Here is a 17602-nt window from a genome sequence, read left to right as displayed (position 1 = left end):
GCAGAGAGCCCCTCTTCTGGGGTGCACTGCGGACTGGGCCCCGGGCAGCCCTCACCTGTAGTCCCTCAGCATGAGGCTGGTATAGCGCACTGTGTCATCCATGCTGCAGCTCACCAACTGCCCAGACTCGTCCACCGTCATCCTGGACACCTGGTTCGTGTGGCCCTTTCCGGCGAAGGAGTCGTTCTCCCCTGTCTCTGAATCCCAGTAATGTGGGGCGGGGGTTAAGGAAAAGCCACCTCCAGGACACGGTGCGAGCCCCACCGGGGAGGCCTGGCTGCCTCTCACTCGGGATGAGACTGTGAGCATGGGGCCTGAGGAGAAGTCCATGGCAAGTCTGAATCCGAATTCCAGAACAGATGTTCTGGTGATGGTTGGTCGGACCATGGAGGACACGCTGAGTGAGCAGTCCGCCTGGACTGCACGGGGACCCCCTGCAGCAGCTGGGCATGGAAGTGTGCGGGTTCCCACTGGCTAACGGGGCCCATGGACCACAGCCCATCTGCGCTGGAAGCCTGGGACCAAGAGCAGGAGGCTGGCTGCGCCTCCCTGCTCAGAGGACGACCAGCTAGGAACTGCCCGGGGCCTCCCAACCTTGGCAGGGATGGTCTGCACGCTGTGAGTCAGAGGTGCTCATGGGGGAGGGGTGCTGTAAGTGAGTGGACTGTTCTCATTTCAAGTCGAGGATTATCGTTGCCTCTGGAGCGTCACAGGTATGCTCCACGGCTGATAGGCTCTTGGATTGGAGACCCCAGTGCCTGATACCTGAGGAAACCTAGATACCTGAGCACTAGAATACACGCCAGGCTGCCCCAGCGCTGTGCTCGGGGAAGATCTGGAAGAGGAGGCGTCACACCAGGAGGGGAGCAATGCAGGGCAGCTGAAAACAGCCTGACTGCAGACCAGCACCTTGCTCCAGGAGGGGCACATATCATACACTCCCCTCCTCACATTTAAGTGGATAGAGGGTGACTTCTCCCCCCTCCTACCCCAGAGCCGTAGGGACAGCTCCCTAGCTAGAGCTCTTTTGTGAAAACAGGGGTGCGTCAGCCTGTACCCCAGAACCCGAGGGTGCTGTGGGAGGAGGGGGAGCCCCGGGCCTCAAACAAGGGGGTGGGGGTGGCCCGTAAGGGCTGCTTCACATGCCTCCAGGGAAAGTCTTGTGGGACCACAAAGAAACTCAGAATGGAGGTTCCAGTTCCAGTTCTAGCTGCTACCGACCAGTGGGGTGACTTTGGGGAAAGCACTGGAGCATGCTGGGTTTCTGTTCTCTTATTTTTAAAACAACGGGAAAAGTACTGAGATTCTAGGTCCTGCTGAATCCTCAGACTCCTGACTCCTGGCCTGTGCGAGGGATTGGGCGGCACTAGGGGCCCAGGCAGGAGCAGCAGCTCGATGCAGTTATCAGCCACTTAGAGCTGCAAAGAAGCGATCCATCGGGTCAAGGCTGCAGCCCAGAGCCAGGGACCTCAGCGTGGACACGGCCCTCTGGTTGCAGCCCTGCTGCTACCCTGGCCTCCGGCTCCACAGGGACAGAACACTCCCACTTGTCCTGCCAGTGGCCCCAGAGCCAGCTCTGTGAGTCAAAGGATATTAATGTGTCCATCGTGGCTCCCGGAGTAGATATAGGACTTGCCACCATTGTTGTGCACCGTCAGACACTGGATGGATTTGCTGTGACCCTGCACAGGAGAGGACGGAGCAGGTGAGCGGAGAACACGCCTTCCTGCCTCTGCCACCTGCCAGCCGCCCTCCACTGACTGCCCCCCTGCGGGATGCCGAGACACAGGGCCCTCCACACCGCGGCGCCTGTCTGTGCCAACACCCTGAAGCCCCATGTGCCCGAAAACCCCCTCTGTGAGCCGCGGCCAGCTCTTCCCCAGCTGACGGCCCTCTGGCAAAACCTTGTCATAAAGCCCTTCCCTCCCAGGACACAACCTCAACCCCAGCCAAGAACTGGATCTAATAAAACCCTAGGAGCCGAGTGCCTGGTCCGTGCAATGACCCTGGCAGCGCCCTTGACTCACATCTGGCAGATGCCGGTGAGCCCCAGTCCGGAGCTGAGCCCCCGTGGACGGGAAGCAGCAGTGAGCGGGATCAGCCACAAGGGGGGTCCATCGCTCACAGAGGCAGGTGGGCACACATCCGGGCCTTGCAGGAACCCAGACAGTCCCAGGACCCAGGGGAGACCTCCTAGCCACTCAGAGACCCAGACAGTCCCGGGTTCTACTGTCTATTCTCTCCCCAAACTGGAACATACAACCCTAGCTTTGACTCCTAGCTTGTGAGGCAGCTTCTTCTCTCCCAACATGCCCCTCCCCACCCAAGCTGTTGGCGGGCCCTGACCCCCAATACCTCCCTCACCGGCAACGTGGGGGGCACAGTCAACTTCTCTGTAGCCAGTCCCTTGCTACTAGGGAACACATAACCTCACTATAACTGCTCCTGGGGGCCAGGGTGGGTGGGTCTCTGTCTGGTCTTTCTCAGCAATGCTCTGTGGCCAGGTGGCACAATTCTGCACAGGCCTCACCCCCAGAGCTTCCTGAGCATTCTGCAGGTTCCGCCTGTTGCCACACTGTGGCAAAAAGCTTCCAAGAAAGGTACACACAGTTCTCAGGGGACACAGTGGGTCCTTTCTACCTCTTGTCTCCTTCTAGGACAGAGTCCTGCCAGCCCTGATACTTATCAGCCCTGATACTGATCTGGTCCTCAGACCAGATCAGCCCCACTGGGCATCCCCCCTGCACATCCTGACTCAGGAATTGCACCTGCCCTGCCTGGGGCCGCAGCACTCCCCAGGCACTTGTGAGTTAACACATGCCCCGCAGGTGTCTAGACAGACCCAGCCACCTTGTTTGCCTCTCACAGACCTTCTAGCTTGAGAACTGCTGCTCCAGCTACACAGCAAAATGCCGCGGGTGTCGGGGTACCAACAGATAGAGCCATCCCTACAGGTTCTGACCAAATCCCTCTGGGGCAAGTCCAGTTCCAAGGCCTCCTGGTCCTCCTTCAGGGTCTCCAGGGATCCAGCCCTCTTTCAATCTCCGTGAGCGGGAGGGCTGAGAACTGCTATTCCAACTCCGGCTTTCTCTGGGGCGCCCACATTTGGCTCAGATGCCTCTGCAGCGCAAGATCAGCACCAAGGACCCCCTGGGATTCACGTACACTGCTGTGGCGGGAATGGGAACGGGAAGGACTTTCTGACTGCTGACTGTAAAAGCCTGCAAGATTCCGCAACCTGGCCTGGGAGCAACAGAAGCCCAGCTTGTAGTTTCCATGCTTTCAGTGGCCAGTGGGAAACTGCTCTTCTGGGCCCAAGTGGGCTGACAACGCCTGAACCTCCCAAGGAATCTCTCCCCATCCCATCTAGAGAGAGATCCAGTCAAGTGACTGTCATGCGTGCCCCCCGGCTCTGTGCCAGGCTGTACACACCTGCACAATACAGGCACTGCGCCAGCTAGGGGCCCATCAAGGAGGAGGCCGCAATGCCCCGTGCTTAGGTCCAAGCTGGGGGAAGCATGACAGCAGGCATGGAACCCAAAGTGAGGATAGATAGTGCCATGTTACCACATCAATCCTCTTCAATCTCATCAAGCCACATCCCCTTCTGAATGAGACACAGCAGTTCCCACCTCGGACAACTGTCTCCATCAACTCCAGGCAGAGGCAGTGTCTACAGGGACTGGCACGAGAGCCAACCTCCTAGGTCCTCGCTGGGCTGCTGGCTTCCTGAGATATCAAGACCACTAGGGCTGATGCAGGGAGAAGGCATGCTCCCCCACCCCACACCCACCCCCGAAGCAGGAGTCCCCAGGAGTCCCTCAGCTGCCCCGAGGAAGCCCTCCAGGTGACAGGACGGCAGCTGGGCTGGGGCCTGACCACCTCTCATCGCTCGTGGCTGCACAAACTCCTGACCCACCACTCAAGGCCTCTGAACCTCAGGATTTGCCTGTTTCTCCAAACTTGTTCCTTCCCATGTGCCTTCCCTCCTCGAACCACGTAACACTCCAGGCCTCCTCACACTCTATCCCACGTTCAAATGAGACACAGTGCCCAGGTCCAGTCCCCAGGCCTCCCGGCCGTCCCTTAGGCGCTCTCCTGGTCCTCCAAGTCTGTAGTGATGCTCTTGGAGCTCCATGCGTTCCAGCTGTCAGCTCCTACCTGAAGGAGGCTATTCACCCCAGGACACAGGGACTCCTGACAGTAGGGGGAGGGGCACTGTCCGCAGACCAAGGCCCTGAGCCCCCAGTGCTTCTAGAAGCTTAAGGGGAGCTCGGCCCCAGCCTTCCACTTCTGCTAAACACACATCCCAAAGCAACTAGCCTCCTGCCATTGACCAAACCCCCAAGGTGGGTCCCCAACTCGGCCTCCTGCCAGCTCTCCCTTTTCCTCGCTGGGCCACAGCCCTTTCCACCACCCCACCGGCTGCCACGCAGCCTTACCTTGATGACCCGCAGGGGTTTGCTGGGGTTGTTTTTGTCCAGGTAGTTGATGTACCCAGACAGGGAGATGCTGAGGAGGTGGTCCTTCTGCCACAAGCAGCCCAGCTGCTGGTCCAGAACGGTGGAGCCCATTGTAAACGTATTGACGACAGAGTTCACACTGACGTCCCAAATCTTCGAGGTTTTGTCTCCAGAAGCAGAAAGCAAATGGGTGCTATCAGGGCTCCAGCTGATCTACTCAAATGAAACAGCGGGCCAGGTATCAGAGAACACAGAGTGGGAAGGGGCCTCGGAAAGCAGCCTGCCCAAAGCCCCCATTTCTGAGCAGGGAGAAGCGACGGCTGGGGAGACCAGGTGTCCAGGCCCCTCCCTGCTCTAGCCACTGGCTTCTCCAAGCTACGACACCCCTTCTGTGTGATCCTGAAGCTCTCCACTTCACCCCCTCACACTTCATGGTTCTAACTTCTAGTTGTGTACTGACCACTGCACTCATGGACACGGCCCCCAACGGTGGCTGACACGGTCACACACCACAGATCCATACTCACAGCGTAAATGCCTCCGTCATGAGCCTTGCCGCCTCCCAGGGCACACACTTTCTCTCCCGTCTTTCCATCGTAGATGTAAATCTTTCAAAGAATAACACACACGTGGGTCACAGGTGGGAGGACGCGCTCACCAGCTGGCACGCAAGATGAGCTCTTCCCCGTCCCTGCTCTACCGTCAAGAGCTTGCTACTGTGACTCTTAAAAAAGGAATCTGAAAAACGTGCTAAACGGGGGAGTTTCCAGCTCCATTTAAAAGGAGAGAGATGGGAACGGGGGTGGGGGGGTGCGCACCAAGCTGTGATGACACAGCCTGGGAACTGTGCACCTTCCAGGAACGGAATGGAGGGAAAGAGCTAGTTCCCCCAGCAAGACTGGCTTTGGGAGGCTAGTCTGCCCTGAAGAGCTGGGAGGTGATCAAATGAGCCCCCACCACCCCCAGGCCCCGGCTCTCACCTGCCCATCGGCGCTGGCCGTAGCAAATCTGTTCCCATCAGGAGAGAATCGCACACAGTTGACAAAGCGGCTGTGGTCCTGCAAGAAAGAGCACAATTATCCACCTGATGGCAGGAAGTTCTGGAAAGTTCTCTATGAAATACGCAGTCTGCTTCAAACCTTTGCTCCAGCTGCCAGTGTGAACAGTCAGTCCACAGGAAGACCTCGGCCCTTAAACAGAATACTCCCGAAGTAGCTCCTGACTCACCAGGAGGTCTGCTTCAGCCCGCCTGCCTTGGCCCAGGCCCATCTGTGCCCAGGCTGTCCTCTGCTAGGCCTCCCAGCCCCATGCTTGGTGGGATGCATGAGTTCCCCTCACCCTCAATCTGCAGAGCAGACAGAGTCAGGGCCCCAGAGGTAGCTCAAGTCCAGAATCCTAGGCCTCTTCCCTGAGTCTCCAGGGTTAGGCACACAGCAGGTACTGGGAAGGGTTGGGATGGAGCGGAGTTAACAACTGAGCTTTTAAAGAAATTAAACAACGATTTTGCACTTCTGGGGACTAAGACTCCAGACGACCTCCAGGGATGATTTCCTATCCTAAAGATTCATTCTCTCCCCCATCAAAGGTCTGCATAAGAAAACATCCTCTAAATGCCACATGCCCCTTCCCCTACCTTCAAGAAACACCCCTTCAGTAAACTTAATAATATAAGCTCTTCTCAAAGCAGGGAGGGTTAAGGGCTCCTGGGGCATAAACACCTAACTGCCCATCACCTGCCCCACAGCATTCCCTGAGGCCAAGCACAAGTCCACTTAAGTCAGGAGCCGCTCGTGTGAAGGCTCCATGTGTGTCTGTGTCATGCGAGGGGCTGAATTGGGCTGAAACTGTGCCATCTGTGAATGGAAACCTCAGGAAAGAGGGTCTATACAGATGCAGTCGAGGTATGATGAAGTCCTTAGGGCGGCGCCACTACAGTGACTGGTGCACTCTGATGAGGGAGACTGGGACAGACAGATAGCGGGTGCGGGAAGAGCCCGTGAAGACATAGGCAGATCGAGGGTGCCCGTCGGGCCAACGGAGTTTGGGGACCACCAGCCTGCTGACATGGGGAGCTCAGGCTCTGGCTTCAGGAACCGAGAATAAACCCATGCTGAACCCCTGGCTTGTCGTCCCTTGTTATGGCAGCCCAGGAAAAGGCATGGGGCACACCGTCTGTGACACTCCCAGAGGAAGAGCCCTTCAAGGACACCATGCTCAATGCACTGGCGAAGCAGCTCAGGCCAGGAAGGAGAAATCGGGGCCAGGATCCTGAGGAGGGAAGCCACAGGCCAGGACCAGAGGAATCCACGTGTCTGCAAAGTCCACCTGGGAGGCTGAGCAGAGGAGTTGCCCCGCAGGGGGTTTCCCTGCTGCAGGCAGCTCCGTCCCTTGGAGCCAGGAGACTGTGATCTCTGCCCGAGGACACTTCCAGGCCAGGCCCCTCGAGCCCCACGAGCCTCGGGTCCAGTGCTGGAGCACGGAGACAGCCCGGCATGCTGCTCTTCAGTGATCCCACTGCTCCCCTCAGCTAATAAGGCCGGAAGCAGCCAGCATTTCCTCTCCCTCAGGGGGTTTCCCCCACAGGGCTGGGGACAGGAAAGCCTGAGCCTTCTGAGCGCAGTGACACTGGTGAGCCACCAAGCTGGCTTGCCTTCCTATCTCTTTTCGGCAAGCACAATCATGGGGCTGCCAACTTGGTTCTGACTCAAGAGCCTGTCCTCTAGGGCATCATCACCGGTGCCTGTGACGGAGGTTTATGATGGGCTCACAGCTTCAGCCTGAACTTGGCCCTGATTCTGGGACCACTGGGAGGCAGTTCCCACTACTAACATGCCACACACCTCACTCCCGGGGCCCAGCCTCAGCCAGCTCAGGCCTGCAGGGTGACAAGGCTATGGCCGGGTTTACAGTGTGTGCTCATCTGGGTGAGGGCTGACCTTCCCTGCTCCCAGGTCTGGCCTCTGTGTTTTAGAGCAGGTGCAATCCGCCAAGCCGAACCACAGTGGAAGGAGTCTGCTTCCCAAGCCGGGATCTCTCAAGCCCTCCTGGGTGCTTCTGTCTCCCTCATAGCCCCCTGTCACTCACCACCTTACCACCGTAAGGGCTTTGGGGAACCTCCAACCCCTCCGAGACAGCCAGGCCCAGAGAGAACCTGGGGCTCTGGTTTCTCTTCCAGATCTCTAGGCTTGGCTGCACTGGCTGTGGGGAGTACCTGGGTCAGATCTTCCCTCCCCAGGCCAAATACCACCATGGTGCCTTCCACCCAGGGCTGTGAGGGAGCCAGCTGGTCTCCCCAACAACTTGGATGCCAAAAGAGGGCACAAGAAATGGAATGAACCCCGGCTACAGGGGTCACTACAGTACAATGCCGGCCCCCTTCACCGGGCGTAAGGAATACGCCACGAGATAGGTGGCCGGCCACCACTCAGTTCCACTGCACAACGAACTCCAGTTTCCGCTGCTTCCCTGAGAGAACAGGAACGTCCTGGATCCCAAGCCCAGCTCATAGAAGTCAGGATGCCCTCCTGAAGGGTAGCACCAAACACTCAGCTGCATACCTGCACATGTCCACCCCGCGGCCCGAGTGATCCCATTAGGAGGCCAGGCCGCGGCCTCTCCTCAGAAGGGCCCTCTGCCCTGGCTGCCATCTCTCGGGAATCCGACTCCTTATAGCACTCAGCATCTCTGATGGGAAAGGGACATCACACACAATGGGCTCATGGCCCTCCTCCCCCGAAAGAATGCTGCACATCACTCCCCAGGCCCTGGAACAAGGCAAGCTTGTGGGAAAGCCTGGGTTTAGTGAGGGCCAGAAACAGCGGATGCCCCCAGAGAACCGGCACTGTGTGAACCAAGGCCTTTGGCTTTAGAAACTCCTGTCAGCTTTTCCTGCAGCTTGAGCCAAGAGTCCAAATGAGTAGGAAACTGATGTCTGCTCTTGAAATAGCCCATTTAAAGGAAAACAGCAGTGAACAGCTCATTAACCAAAAAAGTGAGGGTTAAAAATAGCCTGTTCCACAGGGAGGTGAGGCCTGAGTATGAAGAAGGAAGGGGTCTGGGGAAACATCAAGGTGGGGAGGGGTGTGGGGAGGGTTCACATACCTGCGGGGCTTCCTCCTTCCTCTGGCTGCTCAACCCAGCCACCACCTATTGGACTGGGGCTCACAGCCCCTGGCCCTCCCCTCCCCATGCTCCCTGGAGGAGATGCAGCACCATCCCGCAGGCCTAGGTCCCTCAGGCTGTTCCCTGATGTGGAAGGTCCTCAGTGTCTAACCGACACCTGTCCGCCCATTAGTCACAGCCGACTCTCAGTGGAGCCCTGTGTCAGCTGATCCTCCCAAGAACCCCCTCTGTCACTGTCCCTCCCCCATCATCGCCCTCTCTTGACACTGAGAAGAGCTGTGAAGCCATTAGGTAATAAGTAACATACCTGAGCCCCCGTCACCAACAGGGTCAGAGCACCACGGGGCTCTGTGGCTTGACTCCAGCGAGCACAGGCAGACGAGGTGGTCAGCTCAGGTGTCCTCTCTGGGAGGCCCTCCCTGGTTTCACTGGCCTCAGCTGTCCCCAGAACATATAACTGCTACTAACTCTCACAGCACAGTGCCCTGCCCACCTGTCCTGCTCCCTGTCATGAACTCATGGAGGGAGAAATGGGCTCAGACGCCTGGGCCCACCTCCTCATCCTCCCTCAGCACACAGCACACACCTTTAGTCAGTGCTCTGAAAGTGGGTTTCCGTCCTCAACCGCAACACTGCCTCACTCCTTCAGTCGACTGCCCCCTTCACACCTGGCCTCCTCTCCCTCTGGGAAGTCTCCCCTGTCCAGTGCTTGGAGGGGGAGCACCACACCCTCTTCCTGCTTCAGCGTGGCTGAGACACAAGTGATCCCCATCCTCTGCCTGCCTCTCCTGCCACCTGGGCAGACTGGCTCAGCGACCACTTTCCTCTGCAGAAAGAGGACCAGAGGAAGGCGCAGAAGGCTTGTCTGGTCACTGCCCCACCATCAGCCACAGCCCGTGCAAGAGCAGACCAGGAAGGAAATGGGAGGAAGAAGACCTATCCCGCTGGCCCCCAACGTGACCAGGACTAACACACCCACAGTTCTCTGAACAGCAAGACCGGCAGATATGAGGACAGATGGCAGAACGGCTAAGGACAAGGCAGACCATTCTGCAGGCCCAGCCCAGAGCCTGTCCAAAGCAGGCACCTGATACACACCGAAGGCCTGACACGGGCATTCTGCCCTGCTTAGAGTCAGAAAATGGGAAAACACCCCCCAAGAAAATCCTGCATAGCAGAGGTCCAATTTTACTTAACTGCCTTGAAAGGCAATGACTCTAATAATAGCCAAGACACATTTCTAGCTCAACTCACCTCCACTGTGCCAAAGGAAGCGGGACACCCCATCCCCCCAGCTCGGCGCCGCCTATGATAGGTGAGACCACAGGTGGCTGGAGAAAGCTGCTCTCAGAGCAGCTGACCATGCTGCACAGCACGCCCGGCTGGAGAGGTGAGACCAGGTGTCCCCTCTGCCTCACGTGGACTCTATCCGCCCTTAGAAGCTCAGGCAGGAAGATTCCACTTCCAGATCACACGACCACAGCCTGGACAAGCAGGCTTGGGCCTCATGAGTGCCACCTAAACAATCACTGAGTTAGACAAAGTAACCTACAGACCACCACACCTGGCTGCAGGACAGGCTGAGGACGTAATCCTCCCGGGTGCCTGCTCTAGAAGGGGAGTCTGTGGTTGTCCCTGATGGAAAAGGGCAAGGCCAGAAAGGTGCTGAACCTTGCCCAATGTGCCCGTGGGTTGCTAACCGCGCCTTGGTCACAAGGACCGGTGCCATGGCAGGAAGAAATTCCTGCTGCAGAAGCAGGAGGCGGCGAAGGCACACACACTTGCTCTTTCTTTCTTGGGTCCTCCAAGGGAACCTCAACCTTTGCCACAAAATGCCAGCACGAAGCAGAAACAGAGACGCTGCAAGCCTCGGTCCCCTACAATCCTGGGATGTCATCTGCCCAAAGTGGCCCATGGCCTCTGAAATGAGGGGGTCCAGAGCCTATTTCAGTGCTGGTTCCTTCACCTCATCTTTCTGCAACTTCTGGAGCCCATTGCAGGTCCAGGCAAAGGAAAATTCATGCTGACGCTGACCTGACAGCCCAAGGGCCTGGTTGGCTCAAGATGAAGTGGGTCCTTACTCAGCTCCCCAGGAGCCAGGAGTCTACACTTATTGTACAACATGAGCAGCCAGTTTACAGATGAGCTCAAGAACCAAAGAGAAAAGCTACCCAGCACCCCCACGTAGGGCAGCAGGATGGCCAAGGAGGGCTGGCCTGAGCACGTTCAGGCACTCTGGCTTAACCCTGCCCTCACCTCCCCTTGGGTACACACACCACCAGCATTTTATTCTAGCACTTACTGAAATGGAAACACAACTTCGTCTTTCTCACGGCAGCAACTTGAGCTCAACCCCTCTGTGCTCCTGACATGCTCAGTCCTCGTCCCACAGCCTCAGACATGGTGCAGAGGGAGAGACGGGGAGGAGCTGGAGCCTAGGGGGGCAGGCAGACAGCCATCCATGGTAGGTGCACTTTGGGGCTCTGAGGTTCCAGGGGAGATGCACATGCCTAAGTCAGACTGATCTACACAGTTGTCAACACTTGACAGGCCATTTTGGGTGGGTGTGTAGGGCCCCGAACACTTTTCTCCCCATCCTTCATTTGCTGGCCACCTGAGCCTGTCTGGAGCACCCAAAGATCTCCTTGTGGACACTCCGATCTGATGTTCACCAGCATCTTACATCCTCCCATAGGAGAATGGCCATCACCGTCCTGTCTCCTAAGGGGACCGAGCCACACCACTGGCCCATCCAACGGTCACAGAGCCAGCCAGCTGTGGTGCTGGGCTGCTATCCAACGTCCTCCATTCCTGATCTGCAGCCAGGTCCAGAAGCAGGACCCATGGGCGATAGGCTCCACAGGCAGACCTGATGACAAGCTGTGTGTTCACCCTGGACACAGGCAGGGGGCAAATGTTCGTATCTGATCGCCCTGGGCTGGAGTGTTGGGGTGAGGGCTGTGTTCTCACGTTAGAAAGGAAAACAAAAAGAGAAAGACTATTCCAGCCAAGTCCCCAGGTGAGCAGAGGGAAGGCTGGCAGAGTGCTGAAGTCACAGCCTCGGGCTGCCTGGGCGCAAACCCGGCTCTGCTGACCGGCCGCTGTGCTCATCCTGGCTGGGTTTAATCTACATCTGCAAAGGGGAAGTGACCCTTCCTGGGGCAGGGAGAGGAGCCTCACTGGCCCACAGCCCAGATCACATCCAAGTGACATCAAACAGTAGGGAGGAGGAGGGGGACTTGGAGATAGGGACAGCTTCACTGAGACAGGCAAAGACCGCCTCCTGTTGCCACAGAAACCCAACCCCTCCTCCTCTCTCTCCTGGGTGCAAGGCATGAAGTTTAGCTATCTGACTCATCCCACAGAACCTTGATCTGCACTTAGTGAATACTGACCTTGAACACAGCCTTTGACAAAAACCCCATCACCTACCAACTGGGCAGCAGCCACAGGGGATGGCCACAAGAACCGCTACAAAAGGAGCTCTGAGCTGCACACCCCGTGGGGCTTTCCATGCAGCCACCTGGCCCCACTCAGGAGCCCTGGGGGCAGAAAGGAGTCCATTTCACCAGCAGGGAAGCCCTGCAGAGCTCTTCCATCCCCAAGCCAAGATCTGCACTGGAAATTCTGCCCACTGCCCGAGTGCTACCCCATGGGGATCTGCTGAGGAAGTGGCATCATCCTTTCCAGCCACACCCTGCCTGGTTTATGAGTCACTGTGTTCAGTCATCAAAGTAAACAGTGGTCCCCGCGGAGCCTCATAAAGGACCTTCTCTCATTTAATCCTCGATGAGGTAGTACTGAGAACTGCTCTGGACCCGTGGGCAGCTGTGCAGTTAAGTTCATGGTTAAAATGCACTATTATTGATATCCCCACACTCACCTTGCAGATAGGAAAAGTGAGGCTGAGGTTCAGACCCTTGTCCCAACCAGAGAGCAGGAGCAGAGCTGGGACACTCTGCTAAGGTGTTTTGACATGTGTCTTCCCCAGGCAGAGCATCTAACTCTCATCGAGTGTCACATTCCAGCTGTGACCCTGCCCGCATCATCTCACCAGAGGAGACGAATCTGGTGTCCCCGGAAGCTCACCAGCAGGTCTTGAGTTGGCAGAACCAGAGCCAAGCCTGGGCCACCCCTTTATGACAAAGCTCCTCTAGGCCAGGATGCTCCCCTGGTCACAGGCCATCAGAGATCCACTCATTCACCCCACAACCCCAGAAACACACACACATATCCCAGGGCGGGTCCCTCCTTGCCAGAAGCAGCCCTTCCAGCCTGAGGGCAGGGCCCCGTTGGCCTGGGGCTAGTGTGCTGTCCCACCATCACAGGACGTTCCCCTGCAAACCCCACTTCTGTCTATACACCACAGCATAAACGGCACGTGCTCACAACCCCGCAGGTCAAGACTGCTGGTTTCACGTGCAAACCATCCCCAGGGGGACATCCACTTACGCCAATTGTGAACTTGAACTTGAATGGTGGCCCCTCAAAGAATGCGGCACAGTTATCGTCACTGCCCGTGGCCAGCCGGTAGGGTCTGCTCTGCTTGATGTCCACACTGTTGATGACTTTGTTGTGTCCCGTGATCTCACCCACGGAAGAGCCACTGTCCCACAGGAAGACAGCTCCAAACCTTCACCCAGAGAGTCACAGGAAGAAAACAATCAACCTTGGGGACGGTTGATGAGATGTGGGCAGCAGCGAGGCTAGTACGCGGGGTGGTACAGTGCAGGGATGCTCACAGCAACACTTCACACAGATTCGTGAAAGGAGCCAACACCGGAGACACCGTGGTTTGGGCTCTGTGCGGTGCTGGTCAAAGAATCCAAGAATAAGAGGCTCTGGGAAGGGACTGGATGTCTGCATCTGTATGGGCCAGGGCCAACAAAACTCCCCTATGTGGAAAGTCCCTTAGAAACACATGCTGGGGAACAGCTCTGTGACTTCTCGGTTTCCTAGTGGTTGTACTGGGCAGGACCAAGGTAATCAGCAGCCACCACCCCCTACCAGAAAGGAGATGATGCTCTGCTCTCAGCTGGCATCTGGTAAGTAAGTACTGCAGGGGCTCCTCCTTGTGTCTGGAGGCAAACTGAATTCTTAAGACCAACAGGATGACCTGAAAAACTGGCAGAACTAACCCCTGCCAGAACATGCATTAAAAATAGCCTCCGAGTAAGGGAGACGAGAGGCGTGCCTGCCAAGTCCGAGTGCCTGAAGTCGCCGTGGTGCCCTGGAGGGAAGCCTGCGCTGTGGCACACATACCCCGTCTCCACTGGGCCCCTATTCCTTCGGAAGGTCACCACCTTCGGTGATGTACCCAGCTCTCCTGCAGCCAGGTATGGCTGCTGGCATTCGGGGAGGGACCCCAACAGAGATTGAAGCTCCCTTTCCCCCTCCTCATTTCCTGTTGCCTAGAGTGTGGGCACGACAGCTGGCGCTCCAGGTGAGGGGCTGAGGATGTCAGAGACAGAAAGAGAAGGGCCCAGCCCCATGGGGCCTCAATACACACTGGTCCAAGCTGGCCCAGAGGTCACCGCTCCCCTCCCAGCTGGAGCACCCACAAAGAGAGCAAAGCCAAGACACACAGGCAGGGAGGCGCCAAGGCCAGAGACTCACTTCTCCCTTCCTTCCCCGACCACTGCGATCCTCTTACTGTCTTCTGTCCAAGCAATGTCCTTGATCTTCCCAGCGAAAGGCTGATACTCATACTTTAAGAGGTGCTCCTTCTGCGTGGTATCCCAGATCCTCAGCTTTCCAGATACATCTGTGGGCACAAAGGGTGGCAACAGCCATGATCATCCCTGGGCCTGGGTGATGTGGGCACGAGGCGTGCCTGTCCAGCAGGGCCCGGGGGCTCCACTGCCCCAGGCGGCATTTCAAGTGAGCACAATGGGCCCCTGGCCCGTCAGAGTACACGGCCTGTGAGGCCCACTATTGGGTCCCTGCAGCTCACCAGCCACTCCCTGGACAATAAACCCTGTGTGGGCACCAGAGCACTAAGGCACACAGAGGCACGGCCCAACGCATCAGGTAGCTGTCTGGGTCTGATTCTAGTCTCCTCACAGAGGGGTCTAAATGGCCTATGGGGATCAGGCACCTTTCTGAATGCTTGATACTCAGTTTCTTCATTGCAAAATGGGCCAAGACCAGTGACAGCCGCCTCTCCCGAGCAGTGGCTGTGCTAACGGAGTGGAGCTGTGTGCGGCTGGTGCATGCCGGGACTTGCTTGCGGCCCCCGCCTGGGCTTCCTTCCAGCTACTCGCCTGCATCCCCCGCATCTACAGTGACGCACCCCCCGATGGCCCAGACGAGTGAGGTGAGCGCAGGAGCCTTGTGGGAGGCATGCAAGGTGGGGTGCAGGCAGGCAGAAGTGGTGCTCCAGACAGAAAGCCACGCCTCTCCTCGGGGATGAGTAACCAAGAGACACGGGAGCCAAGGGAGAGGCACACCCCTCCCTTCCAGGCAGGATCCCGTCACCAAGATCTGAGACTGATCCCCACACAGCCCTTTCCAAAAGAGCACCGAATTCCCAAATTAGCACGAAGATGGAGGATTTTATGCTAACTCCTCAGGCTTAAATCCTCAGTCCAGATTGGGCTTGGGGGGGCAGTCTTCCCAGGAGGGGGGCTCTGGGGCTTCCTAGGGTCCCTAGGCCCCTTTAGTACGTCACAGAGACCCTCCCGCTGCTCTGTGAGCACAGGTCCTGTCCTCTAGCTCAGGGCACAAGGCTGAGGTAGGGGAAGGCTTCCTGGGGCTCTGAGGGCATCAAACAACATCCTACACACCTACAGCTGCACCGAACAGAGAGGGAGGACAGGGCCACCTCGGTGGGGGGCTACTGAGAAGTGACACGAGTCAGCACGTGGAAAATCTCAGACAAGTGCTGGATACACAGCAGGCGCCCGCTGCAAGCTGGTCATCACTCACCAGCGAAAAAACTAAGGGCCACCAGAGACGCTACCTCATGAGCAAGCAGCTGTGCCCACAGTCCGCAGGGCAGACAAGGGAAGACTCGCTGCTATGTGAAGAGCACGACCTGAGGGGCCCGGGGGTGCTGGGCCTCTCTGGGTGAGGTCCAGGAAGGCTGCCTGGCCGAAGGGAGTTGCAAAGATGACCTGGAACTAGTTCAGTCTCTAGTGAACAGGCCAGCAGGAAAGGAAAGAGGCAGAGGCTGAAGTACCAGGAGCGGAGCAGGGTGTATGCAGGAAGGACACGTGTCACACAGTATCACGCACATGCTCACGCACACACCAAGCCATATTGTCAGCTGGGCTCAGGCCGGTCCAGGTGGCTCTAAAGTCTGGCCCCATCAGCGTCTTTAGCTCAGGCTGACTGTATCCCACCTTCTTGGCCAGGATGGAGCCGGCCACCCCCTTCCCGCTCCCAGGTGGGTGCGGGGTACTCAGACTCCTCTCTGGGCTGGGAGCCAGCTATTTTTCCCATGGCCTCCCCACCACACCCTCCACCTCCTGCGTGGACCCTGCTCGTCTATTTAATCCTCCTTCTGTTTCTCCTGAGGAGAGCTGACAATGTCACATTACTTTCAGGTGTACAACCCAGTGACCTGACAAGTTCCTAAGTTACGATATGTGCAGCACGGGGTAACCACCATCCATCCTGACATCACTACTACAACATCTGCAACTGTGTTCCCCAGACAGTGCCCTTCTTTCCCCCGACTCGCTCACTCCACACCTGGGAGCCTGTGTATCCCACTGCCCCCGTCCCCGCCCCTCCCCTCTGGCAACCATCGTGTGTTCTCTATATTTATAGAGTCTGATTCTGCTTTTGTTTATCCTTTTTTCCCCCCTAGATATCCCTCTTAAGTGGAATCATATGGCCTTTGTCTTTCTCAGGCTATCCTCTTGGGCCTCTGTGGGGTCTCAGATGGCATGCTTTCAACCTTTTTTACAACTGCATCGTGACTCCATTGTATATGTGCACCACGTTTTCTGTATCTGTTGCTCTATTGAGGGAAGCTTAGGTTGCTTCCACACATTTAGTTCTTTTTGGGAAGCAGCTAGAGCCAGGAAGAGAAAGTGGGGCTCAGGGACCAGGCGCTCGGGCCGCACTGACAAGGGCAGCCCCTGTGCAGGCAGGAGATCTGATCAAGTGTCCATGGGTGCCAAGCCCTGTGCTGAGTGCTGGGGACACAACAAAGACACCTGCTCAGGGGCAGAGGACACCTGCATGAAGCCAGAGATGATGGGGAGAGAGTTCCTTCTGTCCCCTCACTGGGAAGGCATCTCCTCCTCCAGATAACACGCTACACCAAGGGGAGCAGTCTGAGCCTGCAGTCTGCCCCTACTTCCCAGCAGCTTAGCAACTTGAGTGGCAACAGGGAGTGAGGTGGGCCTTCCAGTGCCCATGGAGGCCTCTGCTCACCAGCTCCGCAGCCTGGCCTTTCTTCCTATGTTCCTCACCTGAGCAACCCTCCTGTTCTTCTCTCCCCTGGGCAGAGGCCCCTCTCCTAGGAAGCCTGACTATCTGTGGCCTGGGTGCACTGTTCTGAGGGCAGCCTGGGATTCAGAGCCCTGGTGGGTACCCAAGGGACAGAGCACAGAACATAGACTAGTGGCATCAAAATTACCCAAGGAAGACACAGCTAGAAAAAGGGAACTGGGTTTGCCCTGGAAATGGTTCTGAACAAGAAAACATGACATCATGGGTCATGTCAACCCAAGGGCAGACTGACCATTTTGCTCAGGGCTGGGGATCCAGTCTCTGGCATGAGCTTCTTACATAGTAGGCTTTCCAGAAGGTTCATTCAGTGGACACAGACCATTCAGACTCACAGAAACCTATAGGTCCCACAGAGGGCTGGAACCCCATCTGGGAGTAAGCCACAGGCCTCCTGAGGTACTGGGATCCCCGCCCTAATGTGGGGAACTCCAGGTACCAGGTAACCCACTTAGCCAGAGAGCAAAGCCCTTTCTCAGCCTTCCTCTTTCTCCCTCCCAACTCTGTACAACCCTACTATTTTTAGCCCAGCACCTAATCTCTGCAATGAAGGTTTC

At 57.2% G+C, this 17602-nt stretch overlaps 1 protein-coding gene across 1 annotated transcript in view; it reads right to left on the bottom strand.

Annotated features, from left to right (window-relative positions):
• WDR1 (WD repeat domain 1) overlaps positions 1–17602 on the bottom strand; it is a 43996-nt gene that overhangs the window by 11322 nt on the left and 15072 nt on the right. The window contains exons 4-10 of the mRNA XM_082728518.1: positions 14202–14349; positions 13038–13218; positions 5444–5521; positions 4991–5071; positions 4443–4676; positions 1595–1682; positions 56–212 (exon numbers count right to left, since the gene is read on the bottom strand). Of these exons, the coding sequence (XP_082584644.1) occupies positions 56–212; positions 1595–1682; positions 4443–4676; positions 4991–5071; positions 5444–5521; positions 13038–13218; positions 14202–14349 (967 nt within the window). The remainder of the gene's footprint in view (positions 1–55; positions 213–1594; positions 1683–4442; positions 4677–4990; positions 5072–5443; positions 5522–13037; positions 13219–14201; positions 14350–17602) is intronic.

This window comes from Mustela nivalis, assembly GCF_964662115.1.
Source record: "Mustela nivalis genome assembly, chromosome: 4".
Lineage (NCBI taxonomy): Eukaryota > Metazoa > Chordata > Mammalia > Carnivora > Mustelidae > Mustela > Mustela nivalis.
The sequence above is the reverse complement of the archived record's forward strand: the minus strand, read 5'-3'. Positions and strand labels throughout refer to the sequence as shown.